This window comes from Cynocephalus volans, chromosome 1, assembly GCF_027409185.1.
Source record: "Cynocephalus volans isolate mCynVol1 chromosome 1, mCynVol1.pri, whole genome shotgun sequence".
NCBI classification, from domain to species: Eukaryota; Metazoa; Chordata; class Mammalia; order Dermoptera; family Cynocephalidae; genus Cynocephalus; species Cynocephalus volans.
Genome location: NC_084460.1, coordinates 942,926 through 967,425, shown reverse-complemented (window position 1 = coordinate 967,425; position 24,500 = coordinate 942,926). Strand labels below are relative to the sequence as shown.

At 44.3% G+C, this 24,500-nt stretch overlaps 1 protein-coding gene across 1 annotated transcript in view; it reads right to left on the bottom strand.

Annotated features, from left to right (window-relative positions):
* Positions 1-607: 607 nt before the first annotated feature.
* VWF (von Willebrand factor) overlaps positions 608-24,500 on the bottom strand; it is a 151,350-nt gene continuing 127,457 nt past the window's right edge. Inside the window, exons 44-52 of the mRNA XM_063087947.1 lie at positions 23,520-23,630; positions 21,149-21,329; positions 20,293-20,333; positions 19,649-19,765; positions 4,777-4,875; positions 3,964-4,092; positions 3,446-3,485; positions 1,412-1,509; positions 608-932 (exon numbers count right to left, since the gene is read on the bottom strand). Of these exons, the coding sequence (XP_062944017.1) occupies positions 744-932; positions 1,412-1,509; positions 3,446-3,485; positions 3,964-4,092; positions 4,777-4,875; positions 19,649-19,765; positions 20,293-20,333; positions 21,149-21,329; positions 23,520-23,630 (1,005 nt within the window). The 3' untranslated portion in view covers positions 608-743. The remainder of the gene's footprint in view (positions 933-1,411; positions 1,510-3,445; positions 3,486-3,963; positions 4,093-4,776; positions 4,876-19,648; positions 19,766-20,292; positions 20,334-21,148; positions 21,330-23,519; positions 23,631-24,500) is intronic.

Sequence of the window (24,500 nt, the reverse complement as noted above, 5' to 3'; positions counted from 1 at the left end):
GTCTGAGAACCATTAAGGGGCTTGTTTGAGGCCACGCAGTTGAGCAAGGGCCATGTATGGAGCCCAGGCCTGCCTCCAAATCTGGGCTCATTCCCCCTGGCTAAGCCTGTGGCGGGACCACACCCCTGCACCCACCAGCACCCCGTTTCCAGGTTCCCCTCAGTTCTTAGCACCTCTCCTTCTCACAGGGACCACTAAGGGTACACAGGAACTTTGTCAGCCAAGGACTCAGAGAAATCCTTGCACACCTGGTCAAACACCTTCTCCGCAAGCAATGTCAGCCGCACTGACAATAGTCATACCCATCTTGGCAAGAGCATGGCTCCAGTGCCCACCCCTCTGCTATGCTCAGAAGCCCCTTAATTTGGAGATTTGAGAACCCAGTATTCCTAAGCAAATCCCTCTTACTTCAGGCCATGGGCTGGGCTTCTGAAGAGGCCTGACCTGCACCATACCCTCTCCACCCGGAGGTTGGCAATGCCCCCCACAGACACTGGGCTGGAGTGTTTCCAGAGCGGGCCTATGCTTTCTCTCTTGGAATGAATCTCAGAACTTAGTCCTAGCCTACAGTTGCATCTCAGCCTTAAGACACAGTGCACCACCAGCCTTTTGCAAGATGAGAGCTCGGCCTTTATTGTGGGCCCAAGAGAGCACAAAAGCAGAATGTGCAGAGGGCTGGGCAGCACTCCGGCTGGGGGGCCGCAGCAGGTGGCAGCTGCAGCAGGCGGCGGCTGCAGCAGTCCTCACGTGCTGCACTTCTTGGGGGAGCACCTGCACTGCATGGCATTGAGCACCTCATGGTACACGACAGAGCCATTGGCACAGCGCAGCGGCACCTGCATGGGCTCCGTCCGCCCCGGTGAGCAGCAGGAGCACTGGTCCTGCACATCCCCGGTGTCAATGGAGTACACAGCTTTGCTGGCACATTTGCCCTGCAATGGAGCAGAGAGAGACAGGCCATCACAAGGACAAAGAATCCTGGGCTGGGCAGGACACTGGGGCAGCCTGCTACCTCCCCCTACCCCTCCAAGGGGTCTGTCAGTGCAGACCTCGCCTCCCCCAGAGACAACCAGGACAGCCGGCAATTTGTAAAGGGAGATCTCAAGGAAGTCTGATATTTTCTGTCCTGTGGTGATATTGCACTCAGATCCTTCTAGCTGCAATTTTTATGCATGTTTGATTAAACGTTTTCTTCAGGAAGTGTTGCCCCAGCCACCATAAATAGCTCTCCATTCTCTTTAAAGGACTTGTTAAGTCTTTTCTTAGTTTTTTCTTCTAGGGTTAAAAGTTCCAAGCTACTTCATAAAACATTTACTTAAAAAAATGCTCCCCTTCTCGAATGTAACTAAAGAGCTGTGTCCAAACAAGGAGACAGAGCCCTTGCCATCGCTTGTTGAATTCAGTCCCTTACCTGGCAGTAATGGATGTCCACTTCCTCTTCAGACTTGCAGCTCCCCACCTTCACATACTGCAGCCCGGCCGTGATGTCTCTGCACTCAGGCTCCTCGCCTAAAGGACAGGGAAGAGTTGGAACTTGGGGACTGGCTGGGGCTCTGGAGAATACTCTTTAGCCCCAGTGCCCTCACTGGGCTGGAAATAGGCCCATTTCACAGTCAACAAATAAGCAAATCCAGCCACAGGAGGAGAATTACATTATCCTGGTTCACCCCGGCTGCTCCTGGCCCTTCATGTGCAGAGGTATAGTTATTGCTGGATTTAACTTGCTTAATGGTACAATTTTAATTGAAGGAGGAGCCTAAATTCACTATGCTTTGGTGATGTAAATGGATGAGACTTGCTTTTATATAATTGTAGGCTCTAAACACCATAATGGCTGGAGCAATCCTCTCATGCTATAACTATATCCAGAAGCTAATGGGCAATGAAACAGACAGTAAATATAATTAATATCTGTTCATCCCTACCTTCGGGTAAGAAGAAAGGCCAAAGTCACGGCCACATAAGGGCACTCACTGCCTCTGTGGGGGCCGTGAAAATCCCTAGGAGTCTTCATAGAGTCCTGTCTGGGTATTGCTATCTCCAGGTCACCAGCATGGGTTTCCTTACATACAGGGGTTGGCGACATTCAGATCTGAATCTCTCTTTTGCCCACTGAGAATTCTAAGATTTAATGCCAGCTCACCATTCCCATCTGAACACTGAGAGTCTCCCATTCTTGAATGACCCCAAATCTAAATCAACCCTAACTATGTACTAGCCTGTCTTTCAACTTCCAAATAATTTCATTTTAAAGGGAAGTTCTGCCAACTACGTTAAGAGGATGAATAAGGAAAACATATTTAGACCAACATACAATATTCTTTCACTGTAGATTTAAATCCCTGAGCCTGGCTTATTTTCCTTATGAAGGGTCTCAAAGCCTCCTGAATGCATTGACCAACAAAAGCCCCTTGTTGCTGGTTTTGTAGATAACAGTCTCTTAACCAAATTCCATGTGCAATATGCCTGGAGAGAATTCATCTTCTCTGATGGTTTCCTGACTTCACATTCTTTAACTGATCAGAAGGGAATTCTAGAAAGAAATGCTTTCAGAGTGTGTTCCCTCAACCTGTGATTTGGTTACAGCAATTACAGGGACTGTCAGAGCAAGCCATTGAGGAAAGAGTGCATGATTGAACACTGAAGGTATTCATGTTTTTATCTTTTCCCTCTACCTGTAAATAAGTGTGGACCCATGAGCCTAAAACAACAACAACAAAAAAAACTAAAAACAAAAAATATTAGTCCAGGCATTCAGAAAATCCAGCATTAGCAGTGGGACTCTGAAAGTTACTTGTGCTCATGGACACGTGAACACATGAGGAGACTCCTGTCTGGTGTGCAGACTTCTTGAACAGTCTCCAAAGCTGTAGGGCATAACTGTAAAGTCAAGAGGGATTGAGAGTGAAGAAGAAGAGGTAATAAACTTAAACAAGCCCTATAAACCCTTGAGAAGACACTCTATGTCCTCTGCCACCCCCACATCACACAGGGGACTATCCTTAGGCAGCTGGTGGCCTCCCTTTCACCCCAAGATGGCTGTATCACACTCAATGAAGATGTATATTGAGTGTCTGCTCTGTCAAGATCACAGGTCGAGAATGCTTGTCTTCAAGGAGCTCTGGTTGGAGAAAGAAGACATTCTTTCAAGGTGGGACTACGGGTAGCCAAAGACTATGAGGAGAAAGGCACGTAAGAGGCTTGAGACAATAAGGAGTTTGGAGGAAAGGGGGCTAAGAGACTGCTTCACAGGCATTTGAAAGGGGATTTGAGCAGAGGAAAGTCTAATGACATTCACAGAGGGGAGGTTGTTTCCTGCAGGGTTGAACATAATGACTGGACGGTGATCAAGAAATATCTTTCTGAAATGAAGCGTACTCCAAAGAACAGTCCCTGGACTTGGTCGAATGGGTTTCAGGGGACAAACTGTTAGTAATGTACTCACATGTGTCACAGCAGGTGCCTGGAATTTTCGTGACTTTCCCCTAAGAAAACAGCAAAGTCCAAGATTAGGCACAAATAGTACACAGCGAACAGCTTTCAGGTTACTCCAGACCAATTTCTAGCTCTGGACTCACAGCCCTAAGCTTAAGTCCCTAGACTTAATGTGAGCAGATTGACCTGCTACCTGATCAGGCTAAAACAACTTTGTTTATTCTGAATTCTCTCCCCATTGAGTCAACAGAATCATCAGTCCCAAGGAGACTAAAAATCAGTTTGACCTCTCACCTTCCTATTCATGGATCAAGATTTTTTTTAAAGCATCCTATCCGGTAGGGAATTTTGTCTCTCCTTTAGGCTTTCGTTTTGTGATTTCAGTGATTCTTAAACTAGGTCAGAAAATTGCCTTGGACACTGGGAAATCATGTTGGAGCTGGGCTGCATGCTGTTCAGAGGCCTCTGTTCTTAGTCAAGGACTGAGACCGTCAAGAGGGCAGCAGGGTCTGAGACACGACTACTCACTCCCTTGGCCAGACACTTGTGTTCATCAAAGGGTAGGCAGCCCATGACCCTCTTCTCCCAGATGTACTCTCCTCTCTCATTGACCTTGCAGAAGTGAGTATCACAGCCATCCTGTAGTGTCTCATCACGCTGGAAAAAAAAAGAGTGCCAGTGGGTAGAGCAAATTCAAAGACAGCACTGGGGTTACGAAGCCACCTCAAGCCATAGCCTTGACTCCTTGGAACTGCTGAAACCATCTGGAGAACTAGGGAAAAAGAATGAGGCAGCGTATATAAAGTCCCCACTCTCACATCACGCAGCAGAAGGGGAGTCCCAGTTTTACGGCTTATTTACTGCGTAGATGTAGAGAATCCTCAGACTATTCTGACCACGTAAGTGCTTACAGGATTGAGACATAGCGAGGGCAAACTGGCCAATTGATCACTGAGCTAGGGATGAACCAGAGACACCACCTCCCAGCCCCACCGGCTAATTCTGGCTTTCCTAGATCAGATTTTGTTTCACCCTGATTGCCTGTCCATTCTCCCAGACTCTCAAGGCTAGAGAAATTCTTCAAGATCAACCAGCTGCAAATTATGGGGCCCTACAGCAACTACACTCTTGTCAAGAAGAGCAACAAAATAACTAAATCAAAGAGAAAATCCTGTGCCTTCTGTAAGTCATCCATCTTTTCTTTATAAAATCAGAAAGCAGTAGGAAAAGAAACCGATACTGAAACAAAATTAGTCCTTCTTTCCTGGAAAAAAAAAAATCCCAGAACAGGAAACTGGATGGTGACATGAGAGGGGACTCCCAAGCTTAGCTTGCTCCCACCTTCAGCGTCATGATCTGTCCCCCTCTCAGCTGAATGGTACAAGCCGTAGGCACACATCTCCCACAGCATTCGCCTTGCTTCTTTTCTTCCTTGTAACCCTGTATCCAGGGAAAAAGCAGCCATAGTTAATCCCCCTAGAACATCCAATTATAAGTAGGCTTACTTTGCCAGCCTCTCATCTCCTCTACCCAGCAGTTTCACCCAGAGTTAAGAAAGTTGATATCCAGCTCTAACCAGCTTCTGTCAGTTCTCAGTCCCCTAAATAACACTGCTTTCCTCCCCGATGTACACCTGGCCCAAGGTGTAGCAGCCAGACATATTAAATTAGACCTCTCTCCTGAGCTCCAGACTTATAAATTCAGTTTTTTCCTAGACAATTGTTTATCTTCTTGTCATTTTGAGATTTATGTCCAAAACGAAACTTGATATTTTTCCCCAAATCTCATCCTTGTCCAGTCTTACCTGTATTGATGATACATGGTGTCATAATTTCATTGCTCAAGCTAGAAATCTGGGCATCACCTCTGACTTCTCCCCTTTTTCCCACCCAGCACCAAGTCTTACCAAAAAGTATTTCAAACTCACCCACCCACTGCTTGTCATGACCAGTATCTTCTGTCACCATCTAGTCTAAACAGTCAATCACCAGTGGATGTTACTCTAGTAAGAGTCATATTTTGTCTTCCTGCCTTCATTCTTGTCCCCATACTATAGATCCCCATTCATCTGCTAAAATGGCCTTCTTAAAATATAAGTCGACTCGTGTCACTTCCCTCCTTAAAAATCTTTGATGGGCTTCTGCTTCTAGTAATGGCACAGTAGCTTGTATTAGACTGACCCTCCTGCAGATGACAATTAAAAACTATTGACAAGGGCCAGCCCGTGGCTCACTCCGGAGAGTGTGGTGCTGATAACACCAAGGCCACGGGTTCGGATCCTATATAGGGATGGCTGGTTAGCTCACTGGCTGAGCGTGGTGCTGACAACACCAAGTCAAGGGTTAAGATCCCCTTACCGGTCATCTTTTAAAAAAATAAAAAATAAAAAAAAATAAAAACTATTGACAAAGTATTAAAAATACGTTTGTTTAAAGACACTGGAGAATGAGCAAAGTCATGGATAAATTGTAGGCTATTTAATCCTTGAAAGAGGGAACCGTAAAGGGCAAGACCCATGTTTAAATGGCTTTTCCCATGAGGGCAGTATGTATGCCACTGGGGAGCTGGAACCCAAGTTAAAAAATGTAGTTGTTTTTGCCTGAGGACTCAGAGGACAGAGTTTAGAACTGCTAAAAGAGCTGGAAACTAAAGGGGAAAACCTCAGAAAAGAGCAAGTCATAAAGAGGAAGGACCTAAATATGTATATAGACTTCCCTCAAATCTTTGGTTGACCTCTTAATTATATATGTACAGGGGAGCCTACACAAAGCCCGGGGACAAAAAAAAAACTGTCAACCTAGAATTGTGTATTCAGTAAAAGAAGGCAAAATAAAGACATTTTCGGATAAAAGAGTAGATTCATCAAGACAACATAAAAATCTTGAATGTGTATGCATCTAATAGCAGAGCTTCAAAATATGAAGGAAAAATTGACAGAAGTAAAGGGAGAAATAGGCTAATCCACAATCTTAGTTGGTGATTTTAATGTTTTCTCAGTAATTGATAGAACAAGTAAGAAAAAAATCAGTGAGGATATAGAAGATTTGGAAAACTATGTCAACCAATAAGACCTAATTGAAAATAACAGATTAGTCCACCCCCAAACTACAAAACATACATTCTTCTCAAATGTACGTGAAACTTTCACCAAGACAGACCAAATTCTGGGCCATGAAAAAAGAAGAAATAAATGTCAACATTTTGAAATCATAGAGATTATGTTCTATGACCACAATTAAATTAAATCAAAATTAGTAACAATAAGGTATTTAGAAACATTTGGAATTTAAATAAAACATTTGCAATTTAAATAAAACATTTGCAATTTAAATAAAACATTTGGAAATTAAATAAAATACTTCTAAATAACCCATAAGTCAAAGAATAAATCACAAGTGAAAATAGAAAATATTTTGAACTAGAGATAGCAACAAACTATATGAAAATTTGAGGAGTGCAGCAAAAGCAGTTCTTTCAGGGAAATTTATACTTTAAATACTTATGTTAGAAAATCACGATCTAAGATTCCATCTTAAAAAGCTAGTAAAAGAAGAACAAATTAAATCCAAAGTCACTAGATGACAGGAAATAATAAAAAGAAGAGCAAAAATCAATAAAATAGAAAAGAAAAATTATAAAAAAAGAAGTCAAAGGCAAAAGTTAGATGTTTGAAAAGATTAACCAATGTGACAAATCCCTACCTAAACTAATCAAGAACATTAAAAAACACAACTTATCAATATTAGGAATGATATGAGGAGACACAACTACAGATCTCACAGATATTAAAAGTATAATAAAGAAATGTTATAAACAGCTTCATGTCAATAAATTTGACAATTGAGATGACATGGAAAAATTCCATGAAACACAAATTTACCAAAACTAACTCAAGAAGAAACAGAAAACCTGGAAAGAAGCCTTTTTCTAAAGTTGCGTTTTATATATAAAACTTCCACACATGAAAATCTTCAGGCCTAGAAGGCTTCATTGGTAAAGTCTATTAAAAAAAGTTTAAGAAGAAATAATACCAGTCTCACACAAAGTCTTTCAGAAAATGGAGAAGGAAACACTGCCCATCATATTTTACTGGATCCAGTATAACCCTGATAGCAAAACCTAACAAAAGCATTACTAGAGAAGAAAATCAGAAACCTATCATTCTTGATGATAGACATAAAAATCTTTAACAAAATATTAGCAAGTTGATCTAGCAGTAGATATAAAACAGGATAACATATCATTACCAAAAGGGATTTTTCAAAAGAATGAAAGATTGGCTCACCATTTGAAATCAATCAATGCAATTCCTCATGTTAACAAAATTAAGAGAAAAACCATATGATCATCTTAATATTTATAGTAAAACTGACAAAATTTAAAAACCATTCATGATATAAACACTCAGCCAATAGGAACAGAAGAGAACTTTTTCAACCTGATTTTTAAAAAAAAAAAACAAAAAAAATACAACTATATGATACTTAATGAATTAATTCCCTCTAAGATCAGAAATGAAATACTTCATCAACTCTGTTCAATATTGTTCTGGACATATTAGCCAGTATGATAAGCAAGAAAAATAAACAAAAGGCTTAATTAAGATTACAAAGGCAGAACTAAAAACTGTCTTTATTTGAAGGGGTCATGACTCTTTATATAGAAAATCCTTAGGAATCTTCTCCCTTGAAGCAAAAACAAAAATCAAAAACCACAACTATGCCCCCGGAGACGCCCACAGTGACCCCATGCCCCAACGCACCAGCATGACTGAGCAGGCAGGCCTCGCTGCTGCCAGACCGCATCTCCAGCCCAGGCGAGTATATGCCAACCAGAGAGGCACCCCGTGGAGAGGCCCAAGACCAACAGCGACCACACACCCCAAGGCACCAGTGTGACCGAGCAGGTAGGCCTCACCACTACTGGTCCCCATCCATAGCCCGGGTGAATGGGCACTGACCAGAGAGGCCCAAACCTTTCTCCCACAGGCACTGAGGCAGCCGTGCCAAGTTGGCAATCCTGGCAGGATCCTAGCCAAACAATAGTGTTGAAACGAAAAAGTGGACGGTGAAATCCCTTGCCACAATGACTAAACACCAAAGGAAAGATACCAGAAATATGAAAAATCAAGAAAGTACACCACCAAAGGGTAATAACTCTGAAGCTCTAGATTCTACAGAACAAGAAGCCCTTGAAATGTCTGACAAGGAATTTCAAGTGAAAATTCTAAGGAAACTAAATGAGATACAAGAAAACTCAGCTAGACAACATGATGAAATGGGGAAAAGTATACAGGATCTGAAAGAAGAAACATGCAAGGAAATCAATGCCCTGAAAAAGAATGTAGCAGAGCTTGCCGAGCTGAAGAATTCATTCAATGAAATAAAAAACACAACAGATTTAACCAGCAGGCTTGCAGAAGCAGAAGAGAGAACTTCTGATCTTGAAGATGGGCTGTTTGAAATAACACAGGCAGACAAAAAAAAAGAAAAAAGAATTAAAAACATTGAAGAAAATCTAAGAAAAATATTAGACAACCTTAAGTGCTCAAATATCCAAGTCATGGGTATTCCAGAAGGGGAAGAAAAAGGAGATTGCATTGAAAATATATTCAACAAAATAGTGGCAGAAAACTTCCCGGGTATAGGGAAAGACACAGATCTTCAGATTCAGGAAGCTCAAAGATCCCCAAATGTATTCAACCCAAAAAAGTCTTCTCCAAAACATGTTATAGTCAAATTGGCAAAACTCAAAGACAAAGAGAGACTCTTAAAAGCTGCAAGAGAGAAGCATCAAGTCACCTATAAGGGAGCCCCAATCAGATTAACATCAGACTTTTCATCACAAACCCTAAAAGCCAGAAAGGAATGGGATGATATATTCAAAATACTAAAAGACAGAGATTGCCAGCCAAGAATACTTTACCTTGCAAGGCTATCCTTCCAAAATGAAGGGCAAATAGTATATTTCTCAGACAAACAAAAACTGCGGGAGTTCACTACCACACGACCACCCTTACAAGAAATTCTCAAGGGAGTCCTGGGTTTGATACCTGAAAAATAACTACCACTGCCATAAAAACTCAAGAAAAATCAAAACCCACTAGTAAAATAAAAATGCTAACAATGAAGAGGGAAAAAAAAAGTTTATCTACAACCCAAGAAACCAACAAATACAGAAGACAAACAGTAAATCAGAAAGAAGGGGACAAAAGACAATTAAGACATCCAAACAAAAATCAATAAAATGCTAGGAGTAATTCAACACTTTTCAATAACAACTCTTAATGTAAAAGGATTAAATTCCCCACTCAAAAGACACAGACTGACTCACTGGATTAAAAGGGAGGATCCAACTAAATGCTGCCTTCAAGAGGTTCGCCTCACCTATAAAGACACACATAGACTAAGAGCGAAAGGATGGAAAAAGCTATACCATACAAATAGAAATGAAAAACAAGATGGAGTAGCTATTCTTATATCTGATAACCTAGACTTTAAACTAAAAACCATAAAAAGAGATAAAGAGGGCCACTACATAATGATAAAAGGATTCATCCATCAAGAAGGCATAACAACCACAAATATATATGCACCCAATGTCAGAGCAGCCAGATTTATAAAGCAAACTCTATCAGACCTAAAGAAGGGGATAGTCACTAATACCATAACAGCAGGGGACCTGAAACCCCGCTGTCAATATTGGACAGATCATCCTGGCAAAGAATCAGCAGAGAAACACAAGATCTAAACAACACTGTAGACCAATTGGACTTGGCAGATATCTACAGAACATTCCATCCAACAACCTCAGAATATTCATTCTTCTCATCAGCACATGGATCATTCTCCAGGATAGATCACATGTTAGGTCACAAATCAAGTCTCAACAAATTCAAAAAAATTGGAATTATCCCATGTATTTTCTCAGACCACAATGGATTAAAATTAGAAATCAATAACAAACAAAATTCTGGAAACTATACAAACACATGGAAATTAAACAGCGTTCTACTTAATGACATATGGGTCCAGGAAAAAGTCAAAAGGGAAATCAAAAAATTTATTGAAACTAATGAAAACAATGACACATCATACCAAAACCTGTGGGATACTGCAAAAGCAGTACTAAGTGGGAAATTTACCACATTAAATGTTTACTTCAGAAGAATGGAAAGATCACAAGTAAACAACCTAATACCTCACCTTAAAGAACTAGAAAAACAAGAGCAATCCAAACCCAAAGTTAGTAGATGGAAAGAAATCATTAAGATCACAGCAGAACTTAATGAAATTGAAACCCCCCAAAAAATACAAAAGATCAATGAATCAAAAAGTTGGTTTCTTGAAAAGATAAGTAAAGTTGACAAACCATTAGCACAGCTAACTAAAAAAAAGGAGTGAGAAGACCCAAATAACAAAAATTAGAAATGAAAAAGGTGATATTACAAGTGATACCTCTGAAATACAAGGAATCATTAGTGACTACTATAAACAACTATATGCCAACAGTTTTGAAAATCTGGAGAAATGGATGAATTTCTGGACACACATAAACTACCAAAACTGAGCCAAGATGATGTAGAAAATCTGAACAGACCGATAACAATAAAAGAGATTGAAGCTGTTATCAGAAGGCTCCCAACAAAGAAAAGCCTAGGACCAGATGGGTTCACAGCAGAATTCTACCAAACGTTCAAAGAGGAATTGACACCAATTCTCTACGAATTACTCCAAAAGATTGAAACAGAGGCAAATTTCCCAAACTCATTCTATGAAGCAAACATCACCCTGATACCAAAACCAGATAAAGATACAACAAAAAAAGAAAACTATAGGCCAATATCCTTGATGAATATAGATGCAAAAATCTTCAGTAAAATACTAGCTAACAGAATACAGCAACACATATGCAAAATTATACACCAAAATCAAGTGGGATTCATCCCAGGGATGCAAGATTGGTTCAATGTATGCAAATCAATAACTGTGATACACCATATCAATAAAATCAAACACAAGGACCATATGATCATCTGTATAGATGCTGAAAAAGCATCTGACAAAATTCAACACTCGTTCATGATAAAGACTCTCCACAAGTTAGGTATAGATGGAAAGTATCTCAACATAATTAAAGCCATATATGATAAGCCCACTGCCAATACACAGGAACTAGACAAGGATGCCCACTCTCACCACTCCTACTCAACATAGTGTTGCAAGTACTAGCCAGAGCAATAAGAGAAGAGAAGGAAATAAAGGGCATCCAGACCGGAAAAGATGATGTCAAACTGTCCCTGTTTTCAGATGACATTATCCAATATATCAAACAGCCTAAAGCCTCTACAAAAAAACTCTTGGAGTTGATAAATGATTTCAGCAAAGTTGCAGACACAAAATCAACACAGAAAAATCAGTAGCATTTCTATTCTCCAATAGTGAACATGCAGAAAGAGAAATCAAGGAAGCTAACCCATTTACAATAGCCACCCAAAAAATAAAATACTTTGGAATAGAGTTAACCAAGGATGTGAAAATCTCTGTAATGAGAACTACAAACCACTGTTGAGAGAAATTAAAGAGGACACAAGAAGATGGAAAGATATCCTATGCTTTTGGATTGGAAGAATCAACATTGTGAAAATGTCCATACTACCCAAAGTGATATACAAATTCAGTGCAATCCCCATCAAAATTCCAATGACAATTTTCTCAGAAATGGAAAAAACTATCCAGACATTTATATGGAATAACAAAAGACCATGCATAACCAAAGCAATGCTGAGCAAAAAAAAAATAAAGCTGGAGGCATAACACTACCTGACTTTAAACTATACTACAAAGCTATAATAACCAAAACAGCATGGCACTGGCATAAAAACAGACACACTGATCAATGGAATAGAATAGAGAATCCAGAAATCAACCCACACACCTACAGCCATCTGATCTTTGACAAAGGCACCAAACCTATACACTGGGGAAGAGACTGCCTCTTCAGCAAATGGTGCTGGGATAACTGCATATCCATCTGCAGGAGAATGAAACTAGACCCATACCTCTCACCATATACCAAAATCAACTCAAAATGGATTAAAGAACTAAATATACACTCTGAAACAATAAAACTTCTTAAAGAAAACATAGGAGAAACACTCCAGGAAGTTGGACTGGACACAAACTTCATGAATATGACCCCAAAAGCATGGGCAACCAAAGGAAAAATAAACAAATGAGATTATATCAAACTAAAAAGCTTCTACACAGCAAAAGAAACAATTAACAGAGTTAAAAGACAACCAACAGAGTGGCAGAAAATATTTGCAAAATATACATCTGACAAAGGATTAATATCCAGAATATACAAGGAACTGAAACGACTTTACAGCAAAAAAACAAGTAACCCAATTAAAAAATGGGCAAAAGAGCTAAACAGGCATTTCTCATAGGAAGATATACAAAGGCTAGCACACATATGAAAAAATGCTCCACATCACTCAGTATTCGGGAAATGCAAATCAAAACCACACTGAGATACCATCTCACATCAGTTAGGATGGCTAATACCCAAAAGACTGTAAATGATAAATGCTGGCCAGGTTGTGAAGAAAAAGGAACTCTCATACATTGTTGGTGGGGCTGCAAAATGGTGCAGCCTCTATGGAAAATGGTATGGAGGTTCCTCAAACCATTGCAGATAGATCTACCATACGACCCAGCTATCCCACTGCTGGGAATATACCCAGAGGAATGGAAATCATCAAGTCGAAGGTATACCTGTTCCCCAATGTTCATCGCAGCACTCCTTACAATAGCCAAGAGTTGGAACCAGCCCAAATGTCCATCATCAGATGAGTGGATATGGAAAATGTGGTACATCTACACAATGGAATACTACTCAGCTATAAAAACGAATGAAATACTGCCATTTGCAACAACATGGATGGACCTTGAGAGAATTATATTAAGTGAAACAAGTCAGGCACAGAAAGAGAAATACCACATGTTCTCACTTATTGGTGGGAGATAAAAATAAATAAATAAATTCACACACACACACACACACACACACACAAAAAAAAAAAAAAAAACAGGGGGGAGAAGACACAACAATTACAATTCCTTGAAGTTGACACGAGAAGCATACAGAAAGGACACTGTTGGGTGGGAGGGGGGAGAGGGAGGAGGGAGGGAGGTTTTGGTGATGGGCCCCAATAATCAACCACATTGTATATTGATAAAATTAAATTAAATTTTTTTTAAAAAGAGCTTCCTCTCTTTCCCTCCAATTTTTCATTCCTGGCCTTCTCTTTCCCTAATTTTGTCTCTCCAAAGCCAAAGTGTAGATTGGAGAGAAGATTTCCATGAAGTTTAGAAAATGTGAAATTGGTCTGGTAGGGGGAAGAAGGAAAGGAAGGAATCGTGCCTGTTCCTTTATATTTTTCCTCCCATATAAATTCAGCCCCTTCAGACTCTTTCCTGGTCTGCAGTTTCTCAACCTTCTTTGAATCTCCTTTGAACAATATAAATATCTCCTTCCACACCTCATCCCAATTTTATTCAAAACTTCAAAATAAATGGAACAGCATGATTAAAAACATGTTTTTTAAAAAAAGCCACAACTATTACAACTAATAAGTGAACTTAGCAAGGCTGCAGCATACAAGATCAATATACAAAAATTAATTGTATAAAATCAACAATTAAAACAAGAATTTGTTTTAAAAATTTCCACTCACGGTATCATCCAAAAATTTAAAATACTAAGGGAATACATTTAACAAAATATGTGCAAAATATCTATAAAAAAAAACAGAAATTATTGCACAGAAAAATTAAAGAAGACTGCTATGGCTTGAATGTGACCCTCCAAAATTCATATGTGGGAGCTTAAACCCGAAGGTGACAGTATTAAGAGGTGGGCCCTTTTGGGAAGTGGTTAAGTCATGATCTGTTCTCATAAAGGAATTAGCACCCTTAGAAAAGAGGTTGACAGGACTGCTCTAGTACCCTCTGCCTTCCACTTTCTGCCATGTGAGGACAACACTAGAAAGTGCTGCCTGTGAGGAATGGGCCTGTGTCAGACACCAAATCTGCCAGTGCTTTAATCTTGGACTTCCCAGTCTCCAAAACTGTTTTTTAAACTACCTAGTCTCACGTATTTTGTTATAGTAGCACAAATGGACTGAGACAAAGACCTAAATAAACGGAGAGATACACTATTTTATGGGTTGAAAAACTCAGTATTGTCAAGATGCCCTTTCTCCCCAGATTAACCTGTAGATTCAATACAATCCAGCACATTTTAAATTTATTTATAAAAATTGACAAGTTGACTCTAAATTTATATGGAAATGGAAAAAAACATAAAATAGCCAAAATCATCTTAGAAAAGAACAAAGTTAAAGGACTTACACTATCTGACTTCAAGACTTTACCATAAAGCTACAGTACTCAAGATAGTGGTGTGACCAGTAGGACAGACAGATTAATCAAAGGATCAGAAAAGAGTGCCCAGCAATAGATCCACACAGATACAGAAATTCATTCTTCACAAAGGCACCAACATAATTCAATGAGGGAAAGGACAGTCTTTCAGCAAATGGTGTTGGAACCACTGGATATCCCTATGGGAGGAAAAAATGAAACTCAACTCCTACTTTACAACATATACAAAAACTGATTCCTGATGGATCATAAACCTAAACATACAAATTCAAACTATAAAGCTTCTAAAAGAAAACATATTACCCTTCGAATGTGCATCATCAATTATATTTCAACTTAGAGAAAACATAGCAAAATATCTTCGTGACCTTGAAATAGGTAAAGATTTCTTAAACAGGCCACAAAAAGCACTAACCATAAAAGAAAACATTGATAAACTGACGTTACCAAAATTTAATCTTCTGATCTTCAAAAGACATAATAAAAAGAAAAGCCAAGCCACCGAGTGAGAAAAAATAGAGCAATAGATATCTTTTAAGATATCTTTTAAAAGAAGATATGGCCAAAAAGTACATAAGATGCTCTATCTCATTAGTCAACAGAGAAATGCAGTTTAAAATACTACAAGAAAACACTTCACAATGGCTCAAATTAAAAGACTTGACAATACCAAGCATAGGTGAGAAAATAACTGGAATTCTCATACAATCCTGCAGAAAGCTTCTCCCTGAGAAGCATGTCAATTCCAAACTATGCCTATGCTGTTCTCCATGGCACCCCCAACACCTGCACTTGCAGACTCCCCTACATTCACCGAGGAGATGAGTTCACCTGGGAATGTGTTGATTGTGGATTAAGCTGAGAACCCCTTGTTTAGATCTGCATTGGAAAATATAGCAACTTCCAGACAGCAGCATTTCACGATTTTGCAAAAATGCCCCCCAATTTGTGAGAAAACATAGGGTTGCCAACTTTTTATTTTGCAAAATAAGTGTTTTTTTTAATTTATTAAAATAAAAACTAAAAAGGCTATCTCATAGGCTATTCATCATTTCAAAAATTAAAGCTCTTTTAACTCTTCCTGCCTCCCCCCCAAAAAAGAGGAAGAACATAGTCTCAAATTTTTTAAAAGAATAAATTCAGTTATGTGAGAAATCACCTCTGTTGTCAGTCTTTTTCTCATTTTGCCACATATTATAATCACCACTTAGAGATCCATTCATGGGGCTTCTGAGATTTTCTAATATGAATCTCTAACAAGTCAGTTTGGAGCACAGACAGAAGACTTGTCCCAAGACAAAGTTTAGGAATCAGTAAGCTTACTGAGAAGTGGATTTTTTAAAGTTGCTACTCATAAATCAAGCTATGACCTTGATGTGTCTTCAAGCAGCAGGCAGTAGAGAAAGCCAGTGAGGACAGAGCTCAGCAAAAATCAGGGAGACTGGACCCAGGCCAGAAAAGCCACACCGAGAGGGACTGCTGGAGTTTGAGGGACGTCAGGGACTGTTTCAGTGGTGAACTTTAAACAGCATTTTTTTTTTAAATGCACAATTCCTGGAAGGTGCATGATCGAGCTAGATGGGACAGGAAGAAAAGATGGAATAGACATTATGAATGAATGTGAGTGATCCGAGTCAGAAGGAGGAGATAAAATAGGGCTTAAATCAGGCCGGACTTCATGGGAGCTGGGATCGAGGCGTTATCAGTGAGTGTTAGAAGAAGAGACTAGGAAATGTCCTCCCCTCCATGGGCCTGAGGACAGGAAATGGACAAAATCTTTCCAAAGAAGTGAGGGAGTGAGCAGGGACCTGTGGAGGAGGGGCTGCAAAGTGAAGGGGTCGGAAGGTGCAGGCAAAACCCACAGTCCAGGGAGGTGCAGGGCAAGGCTAAGCCGAGAGTGGGAAGGCAGAGGGCAGATGTGGGAGGAGAAGGAGCAGGAAGAAAGGGGAACAGGAGTGGAAAACAATAAGGAGGGAGCAGTGGTTTTAAGGGTGGGGCAGGGGCTTGGGAAAGGGAAGGAGAAGAGGCAACGCAGAAGTGAGGAAAGCAGGCAGACCCTCCGGTGGCGCGGCTGCAGCCCAGGACCCTGTGAGCACTGCTGGGCTCCACGCAGGGGGACACGCCACCATGCATCGATGGGCAAGCTGCACCAGCTTTCAAAAGGACATCTAGTCATTGGGAAACATCTTTTGCTCCTCTCAGCAGCAGCCTTTTCCTCCCCCTGCTCAGCCAAGTCCCCAGCCCACTACAGAGTGCACCTGTTCGGGACTGAGCAGCCAGTTAGTCTTGCTTCCCCTGCTGGGCCATCCGCTCAAACTCTGGCCTGCATACCTCTCATTACCCCTTCCGTACGTTTCCCTGGCAGCTCACGGCCCTGCAGCCTTATCTCCCCTGCCCCCCTTTTCTAACCCTGGCTTCTATTGGCCAGTTGGTCACCATTCCCCTTCCTGGAAGTCCTATATTCGACATTCAACCACTGCTCGAGGTCAACTCAGGTCGTCCTCCTCCAGGGTGGCTTCTCGGTGTTCCATGCTAGGTGACCTCTCTTCTTCACGCTTTTCTAGAGTGCTCGTCTGCCAAGTTCATCTCTACCACTCACCACACAAACCACCTTCTGCTGGTCTCCCATCAAGCATAAGCATCATCCGGGAGGTTGGGCGGATTCACACCTCAGTGACACTAATACTGCAGTCTGATGCAGGCAGTTCAAGCAGACGACCTAGACTAAACTCACCGCAGCTCCCCTCACCAGGACGCCTCACCGAGGCCCGTCATAGCAGAGGAGCTTACTAAGACCAATTAAGGATGCCGAGGTGCAGTGGGCTCCACTGAGACAGGGTTCAGTGAAGCTTGAGAGATGTGCAGAAGGAGGGTTAATCCAGGGGTTCTCAAGAAGGAGGAGGTAGGTACACTGCCCTGGGGAGATATCAGAATTTCAGAGGAAAAGTAGAATACACAGACCAAAAGGGACCATGGGTTTTTAAATACTTAGAAACCTACATCTAGACTGGATTCTAAAGCTGGATTTCTCCAGACACAGAGGAAGTTACCACCTTCTGAACCCCAGAGAACGCTGTTAAGGAGTCAGGAGGCTCACCCTCCAGAAAACAGGCTGCAGCCCCCGTCCTTCAGGACAGCCCAGCGGTGCACCTCTCGCTATGTCTCATCGCTGCCGTGATCACAGTGCAATGGACATCGAGGTAAAGGGATACCATGTAATTCCAGGCAGGAATATTTTATTCCATAGTGAAGTCCAGATGTATTCTAGGAGAATTGTTATACACACATGCACACAGGCACAGAACTGAGCCCCAAAACTGAGCCTAAAACTTCAACTGGGATTTAGAAGAGAAAAAAAAAGCACTAATTTACAGTCCCACCAACAGTGTAAGAGAGTTCCTGTCTCTCCACATGTTCACCAGCATTTGATATTGTCAGTCTTTTTGATTACGGCCAGTCTAACTGGGGTGAGATGATATCTCAATGTGGTTTTAGTTTGCATTTCCCTGATGATTAGTGATGTTGAGCATTTTTTAAGTACCTGTTTGCTGCTTGTAATCTGATCATCACACTTAGGCACAAGTGGTGTTGGTCAGCTTTGTACCCCACAAACATGCATAATCAATAAAAAAAAAAAATAGAAAAAAAAGCAAAAGCAAAACATGTAGTTTGCTCCATTCTAGTCAAGGTGGAATGTTCTCCTTGGACCATTCTATCAGAAATAGCTGCGTTTCCTATAGACCCATTCACTCCACACACATTTTATTAAGCCGCTGCTTGAAGCATGACCCAGTGCTAAATGCCATGGAGAACACAGATGCAGACCACTTGTCCCTTGTCCTCCAGAATGTAGGAAGCATCTGTGGGACATCGTAGCTCCCGCCCTCTCCTCACCCCTGTGCCCATCCCCTCCAGAACCCCCACCCTCCACTCTGCAGGTCAGTCTCTGCTTCCCGCTGGGCCGCTGCAGCCCTGCCCCCGGCTTCACAAAGCTGGGGGAGCAGCCCCCACCTCGCACCTCTGCAAGAGTTATGACTGTGTTTTGTGCATCGAGCTCATGGGAAAGGCATCCGACCGGTGTATTTTCTAAAACAACAGAAACACAAAACACAGAGTGGGGTTCCAGAAAGAAGCTAAAGCCTCCTCCTGAGCTTTAGGTCCTGCCCTACCCACGTGCGGCTCATAAAATCCCAGTGAGGTGGGCCTGAAAGTCATCATTTTAAAAATGCCCGTTTTCATCGACCAAACTAAAAATCGTGACGCCACTGCTCAGAATCCACCTTAAGGAAGTACTCAGAACAAACATAGTCATCATGACTTGGCAAAAACAGGGTGAAATACTTTAAACCACCTAAATGTCCAATAATAAAAGTTTGGTTGTATATGTTGGGGCACATCCATTCAGAGGAATATCGTATAGAGCCTTGCACATAGTGTCTGATAAATATTTGTTGACTATTTTTTAATATTTTCAAGGAATAGTAGAGATGCTTCTTAAAATATTGTATAAAAAAGGATACAGAACTGTAAATACAGTATCATAAGCCTCCCAAACACATTTTTAAAACTCAGGAAGAAAATGTTTAAAATTTTCAAAACTAAACTGTAATTATTTTTGAGAGATGCAATTTGGGTGGTGACTTTTAGTCTCTTTTTTATAGTTGTCAAATGTTGTCAGGAAATAATGAAAAATTTATGTAAAGACCCCACTGCTTGGGTCCTGCGAGTGTCCAGTCCACCCCCTCGGTCCCCGCCTCTCTTACCGGGGGGCAGGCCTCACAGGTGGTCTTCCTGCACTCCAGCTTGAATGCAGAGATGGTCCCCACCTGCACGGTGCAGCGGCAGGTTGTGCACACGTCAATCATCACACTCTTCCCGGGCTGGAACCAGAGGCACTGGGTCAGGCCTCCCCGGCATCCCCAGACCCCCAGCCTCCCACTCACAACATCCCCACTAGCATCATCTGCCTACCCACCCGCAGCCCCACGAGCCATCCCTCTGACATGCCTCCTGCCTTGGTGGCCGCTCCCTTCCCGTCCTCCCAGCACAAGTGTCGAGATGTAAGAGTGAGCACTTGCACGCCAAAGAGGCAGCAGGGCAGTGAGCAGGGGGACAGACTGAAATGTGCACAGTGACTCCAGAGTGCTTCTCTGGATGCAGAAGAAATGCCCAGGTGCCCGGAGTGGGAGCTGGCAGGTGAGTGCCCAACAGAGGGGCGCAGGCCCGAGAGAGCTGGGAGCCAGCAGGCCCTGGCCTGGGCCCCGGGATGCTGGAAGCCTGCCAGCCGAGAAAAGTGCCCTGGGAGGCTCTCCTGGGCTCTTCGTAATGACTGGGCTGCCCAGCCTCCCACAGCACCCTGCCCTGCCCCCCCAGTCCCCCGGCTATGGAGAAAAGGGCAGCAGCTCACCTCCACGGTGGTGCCATTGAGCACACAGGCCTCCACGGGCTCTGGGGGAGAGAAGCGCAGTGGTGAGTGCAGAACACGGCTGCTCCCCCCAGGGTCTCCCTGCCTGCCTGGGCCTCTCTCCCATGTCTGCTGGTCCTCCCCCACCCCACCCCAGTGCACTGCAGGTCCTACTGCCACAGCCCTCGGTGGTCTCCCTTCCCCAGACTTGCTGAGGAAGGGCAGGGCTGCCCGGTTCCTCCCCGCAACCCGCAGAGAAGAGCCTTTTACGTGCTTGAGGGGACATGTTGTTTAAGTGAATTTACGTTTAAGGGATGAGTGGGAGGATGTTTGGGTTTGTGAAAAAATGAAATCCTACTCTTGGAACTTTCAGTCCCAAGAGAAAGTCACACGCAGAATTCAGAGCAGGCTGGTGGGGGCGCTGGCTTTTGTCGTGGTTGCTCTTTGCTCATCTGTGTGTTCGTTGGCAGGGTCAGGGCAGCAAGGGGTAACGCAGGACATGAGACAGAAAAGGCGGTCTCCTGCGTCACAGCAGCCTGGGTCCAAGCCCAGTTGTGCCTCTCACTAACGTCTCAGGAGCACAGGGAGGAGTGACAGTGCCCGCCTCACGGGGGGGAGCCATTGTGAGGATTAAACGAGGTCGTGGTGAGAAGCCAGCTCTGAGCACAGTGCTGGACACAGTGACCACGAGGAAACTGCTATGTCTCTCCCACCTCATTTGCCTCCTCACAAAAGCATTAGGAACACACCGATCTCGCCCATCCCCCTGAGTTGCTAAAAAGGCAAAGAATTCAGGAGCCAGCAGTGGAAAAAGGCCTGGAGGGGACCGGGCCCAGACAGCCCCTGGCCCGCGCCTTACCGCAGCGACAGCTGGGGCAGCACTCGGAGGTCGTACAGCTCAGCTGGAAGCCTGGGGGGCAGGTGGGCACATCCAGCTGGGGGCAGGAGACGTTTCTCTGCTGCACGAAGACCTCCTCCCGCACTCGCACACACTCGTTGATGAGGCAGGGGTTCTCAGGGGAGGCCCAGTGAGCGCCAACCTGCAGAGCACCCGGGTGGTCAGATGAGCTGGGGCAGGGCTGGGGCAGGGCTGGGGCCTGAGATGCAGTGGGAGTGTACTGTTCAAAGTCACCTGACCAAGATTCTAACTCAGTCACGGGTTCTCCTACAGCCACCGTCTTCAGCCACCTGAGTAAGCACCTTGGGGAAGTAGGGGATGCTCCCTCCCATCTTAGCAGTGGCTTTTGGCCTGAGCTCAGAGACTCAAGGGCACTGCAACTGAAAAGCACAGCAAGGCTGGCCGAGAGGAGGTGCAGGGAGGAGCTCAACCATCCCCCTGCCTGTGCTCTTCCCACTCGCACAAGGTGGTGGGAGCTGGCGGGAGGCTGGGAATGCTGGCCTTGGGACCCTACAGCTCCACCATCTGCACATGCAGCATCCAGGCCACAGATGGGTGGTCTGCCCTTGGGGTTGGCTCCACGGGCAAAGAGCACTGAAAGGGCCCTAAACCATGGTTCAGAGAAGTCACCAGAAGGATCTGCCTGGAAATGGTGTCACAGCAAGTGCCGTCTGTGTAGGCCAGCATCCAGCTGCACACGTAGGTGCACTCTACCCACCTGTCTCAGCCCCAGCCTCCTTCCCTTGCTCCTGCTCACTTTCTTCTCATTCCAGATGAGGAGCCAAAATGCCAGACACCTGCAGCCTTTCTCTTCGCCTCCCACAGATTCATCATGACTAATCCTGCCCAATGCAGCCTGATTCTAACCTCCAGACCTCTCCCTTCTCTGATTATGTACTTGCTGATCCTGGGCCATGGGATCCAATAAGAGGACCCATTCCCACCCACCCACTGGTCCCTGACATGTTCCCAGCAGCAAAGCCATTACTGACACCCAAGTCTCACAGGTAAGATGGAGACTGGAGTTAGAGGAGAGAAGCCCAGCTCCTCATGCTTTGCAGACACAGGTGTGGGCAGGGTTTGGGGAGCCCTGAAGGCAGGCGAGATACGGCAGGCAGTGGGCAGTGGGGAGGCAGGGACACTCAGCCCCCACCAGGATAGAGCAGCCTCTGATCTGAACTGGACCTTGGCCCTGGGGAGAAGGGACAAAGCCTGGCTCAGTCCAGGATGGACAGGGAAAAGAAAAACTAAAAGGGCGGGGCAGGGGCACTTGGGGAAGGGAAGTCTGCGGGTAACTGAGACTCAGAGGGGGAGGTGGAAACCCATCCGGAAAACCTCAGCGAGTCTTTCTGTTATTACTGAGGAGGAAAAAGGGAGGCAATGGGCCTGGGTAGGAGGTGGGGCAGGTTCAGGGACCAGAGAGGCCGCCCTCTGCCTTCCCCCTAAACAAAGTACACTTGGTGTTACTGGAAGGAGACAGAGGGAAGGTCCAATGGGCCCTGACATTCCTCCAGCACCTGCTTCCGAGGCTTCCAGGGCTTAGCACTACCCACGCCATCCTTCTGACTGGAGTAAAAAGTTACTGTCCTAGAATCTGGACTGAAGTTCCCAAGGAGGGAATCTTCTGTGTTTAGGAAAGTGGCTTGCTCAGCATCCGGAGTCAGAGTGAGCACCTGAGGGCCACAGAGGAGACGGCTAAACTACTCGGCTTTAGAAGAAGGGATTTGGCTGGGTTGGGGAGCCAGGCCGGAGATGACAAGGCGGGTGTGGATGATGGTGACCAGCAACATGGCAGATGCTACAGCCAGACTTGCAGAAATAGCTGAGGGACTCTGGATACAGAGAAGGCGTTTACTTCTCTGGGTTACAAATTTCTCCACCTTCCTGAAACCATCAGGAAGGTTTCGATGGAAATCAGTGAGAAGGCGTGAGGATGCTGCCTGGGCCCAAGTGGCTCAGAACCGTCCCTGCAGCCAGTGGCACGTTGGGGGGATGCAGGCCCACAATATGAGCAAGATGGTGAGGTCACCTCTCAACCAGCCACTCTAGGGAAGCACAGCCTCAGCCCACAGGTGGACAGGGGAGCACACGTCCCCCAGGGGCTCATAGACTCTTAGGGAGGACGCTGGGCTTCTCCCAAAATCCACAGAGTGGAAAGTCTGAGGCAGTCTTAACTAGCTCCTAAGGGGCAGGATGATCCCCACGGACATCTGGTGACACCCGCAGCTGGGTTAAACTCCCTGTGGGGAAAGCAGAGGGCAGGGGACGAGAGGAAACCGAGGTCGGCGCTGAAGCAGGCCTCCACCCTCCCCTCCCTGGGGCCCAGACCTACATTCTTCCAGTAAGTCTGGGAGTCGCCCCGCGGTGAGCCCGTCACCACCTCGCAGGCAGACGGCAGGCACCTTCCACAGCAGTCGCCTTCGTGCAGGACATAGGTAAAGCCCTGGAAGAGCAGGGAGAGCATGGAGTGAAGACAGTCAGCAGCTCAGACGCTCCCCGTGTGTGCTGAGCCCTGGGGTCTGCAGAGGGACAGCCAGACCGCACATCCTCATCTTTGCCGTCAGCCAATTCAGGACCATGCCAAGGAGCGGTTAGGAGACACTGAGCCCTGAGGCACTGAGCTGGGTCTTACACCAGCTGAAGAGACGTAAGCTCGCTCTCTGAACGACTTCACCCTGAGGCTAAAGACCCAGTATTAAAGACATGAGGGTTTTAAAGCAGCCCACGGTTCACTTAGCAGCAGCTTTTAACCTGACCTTTATCACAGCCAAATCTAGGACACGTCACTGACTCGGGGGAAGCACTCAGGACACCTGGGATCTAGTCTCTGCTCTAACAGGGCTCACTACCTAGACAAGTTGAGTACCCTGATCCCAGCACCTCTCACCAGAGTGCAGAGCTGGGCTTCCCCTTGACGTCACACTTGTGCCTCTCTCTGGGGAGCACAACTCTGGAGACTTGGCTCAATTTCTCGCCGTCCCCACGGGGCCTACTGACATCCCTACCTGCATCAGAGAAGCATGCAGTGAGCTGGCCCCAGTATTTTATCAATGAGATCCGAACCATTTATTGTGCATCTGTGGGGTCCTAGGCACTGTGGGGGAGCCAACAAACTAGGATGGTACAATCTACACACCCTCCACTATGAGGCAGAACATACGAAATGCCATAAAAGAAACAAGGACTCATGGGAGTCGGAAACCTGGCATTTCCCTAGTAGTTTCTGGGTATGCTTATTCTTCACAAAGGAAAAATGAGACGAGAGAGCAACAGAGACCAGCTGTCCTCAGAAAGCCTGCCCAGGACACCAGCA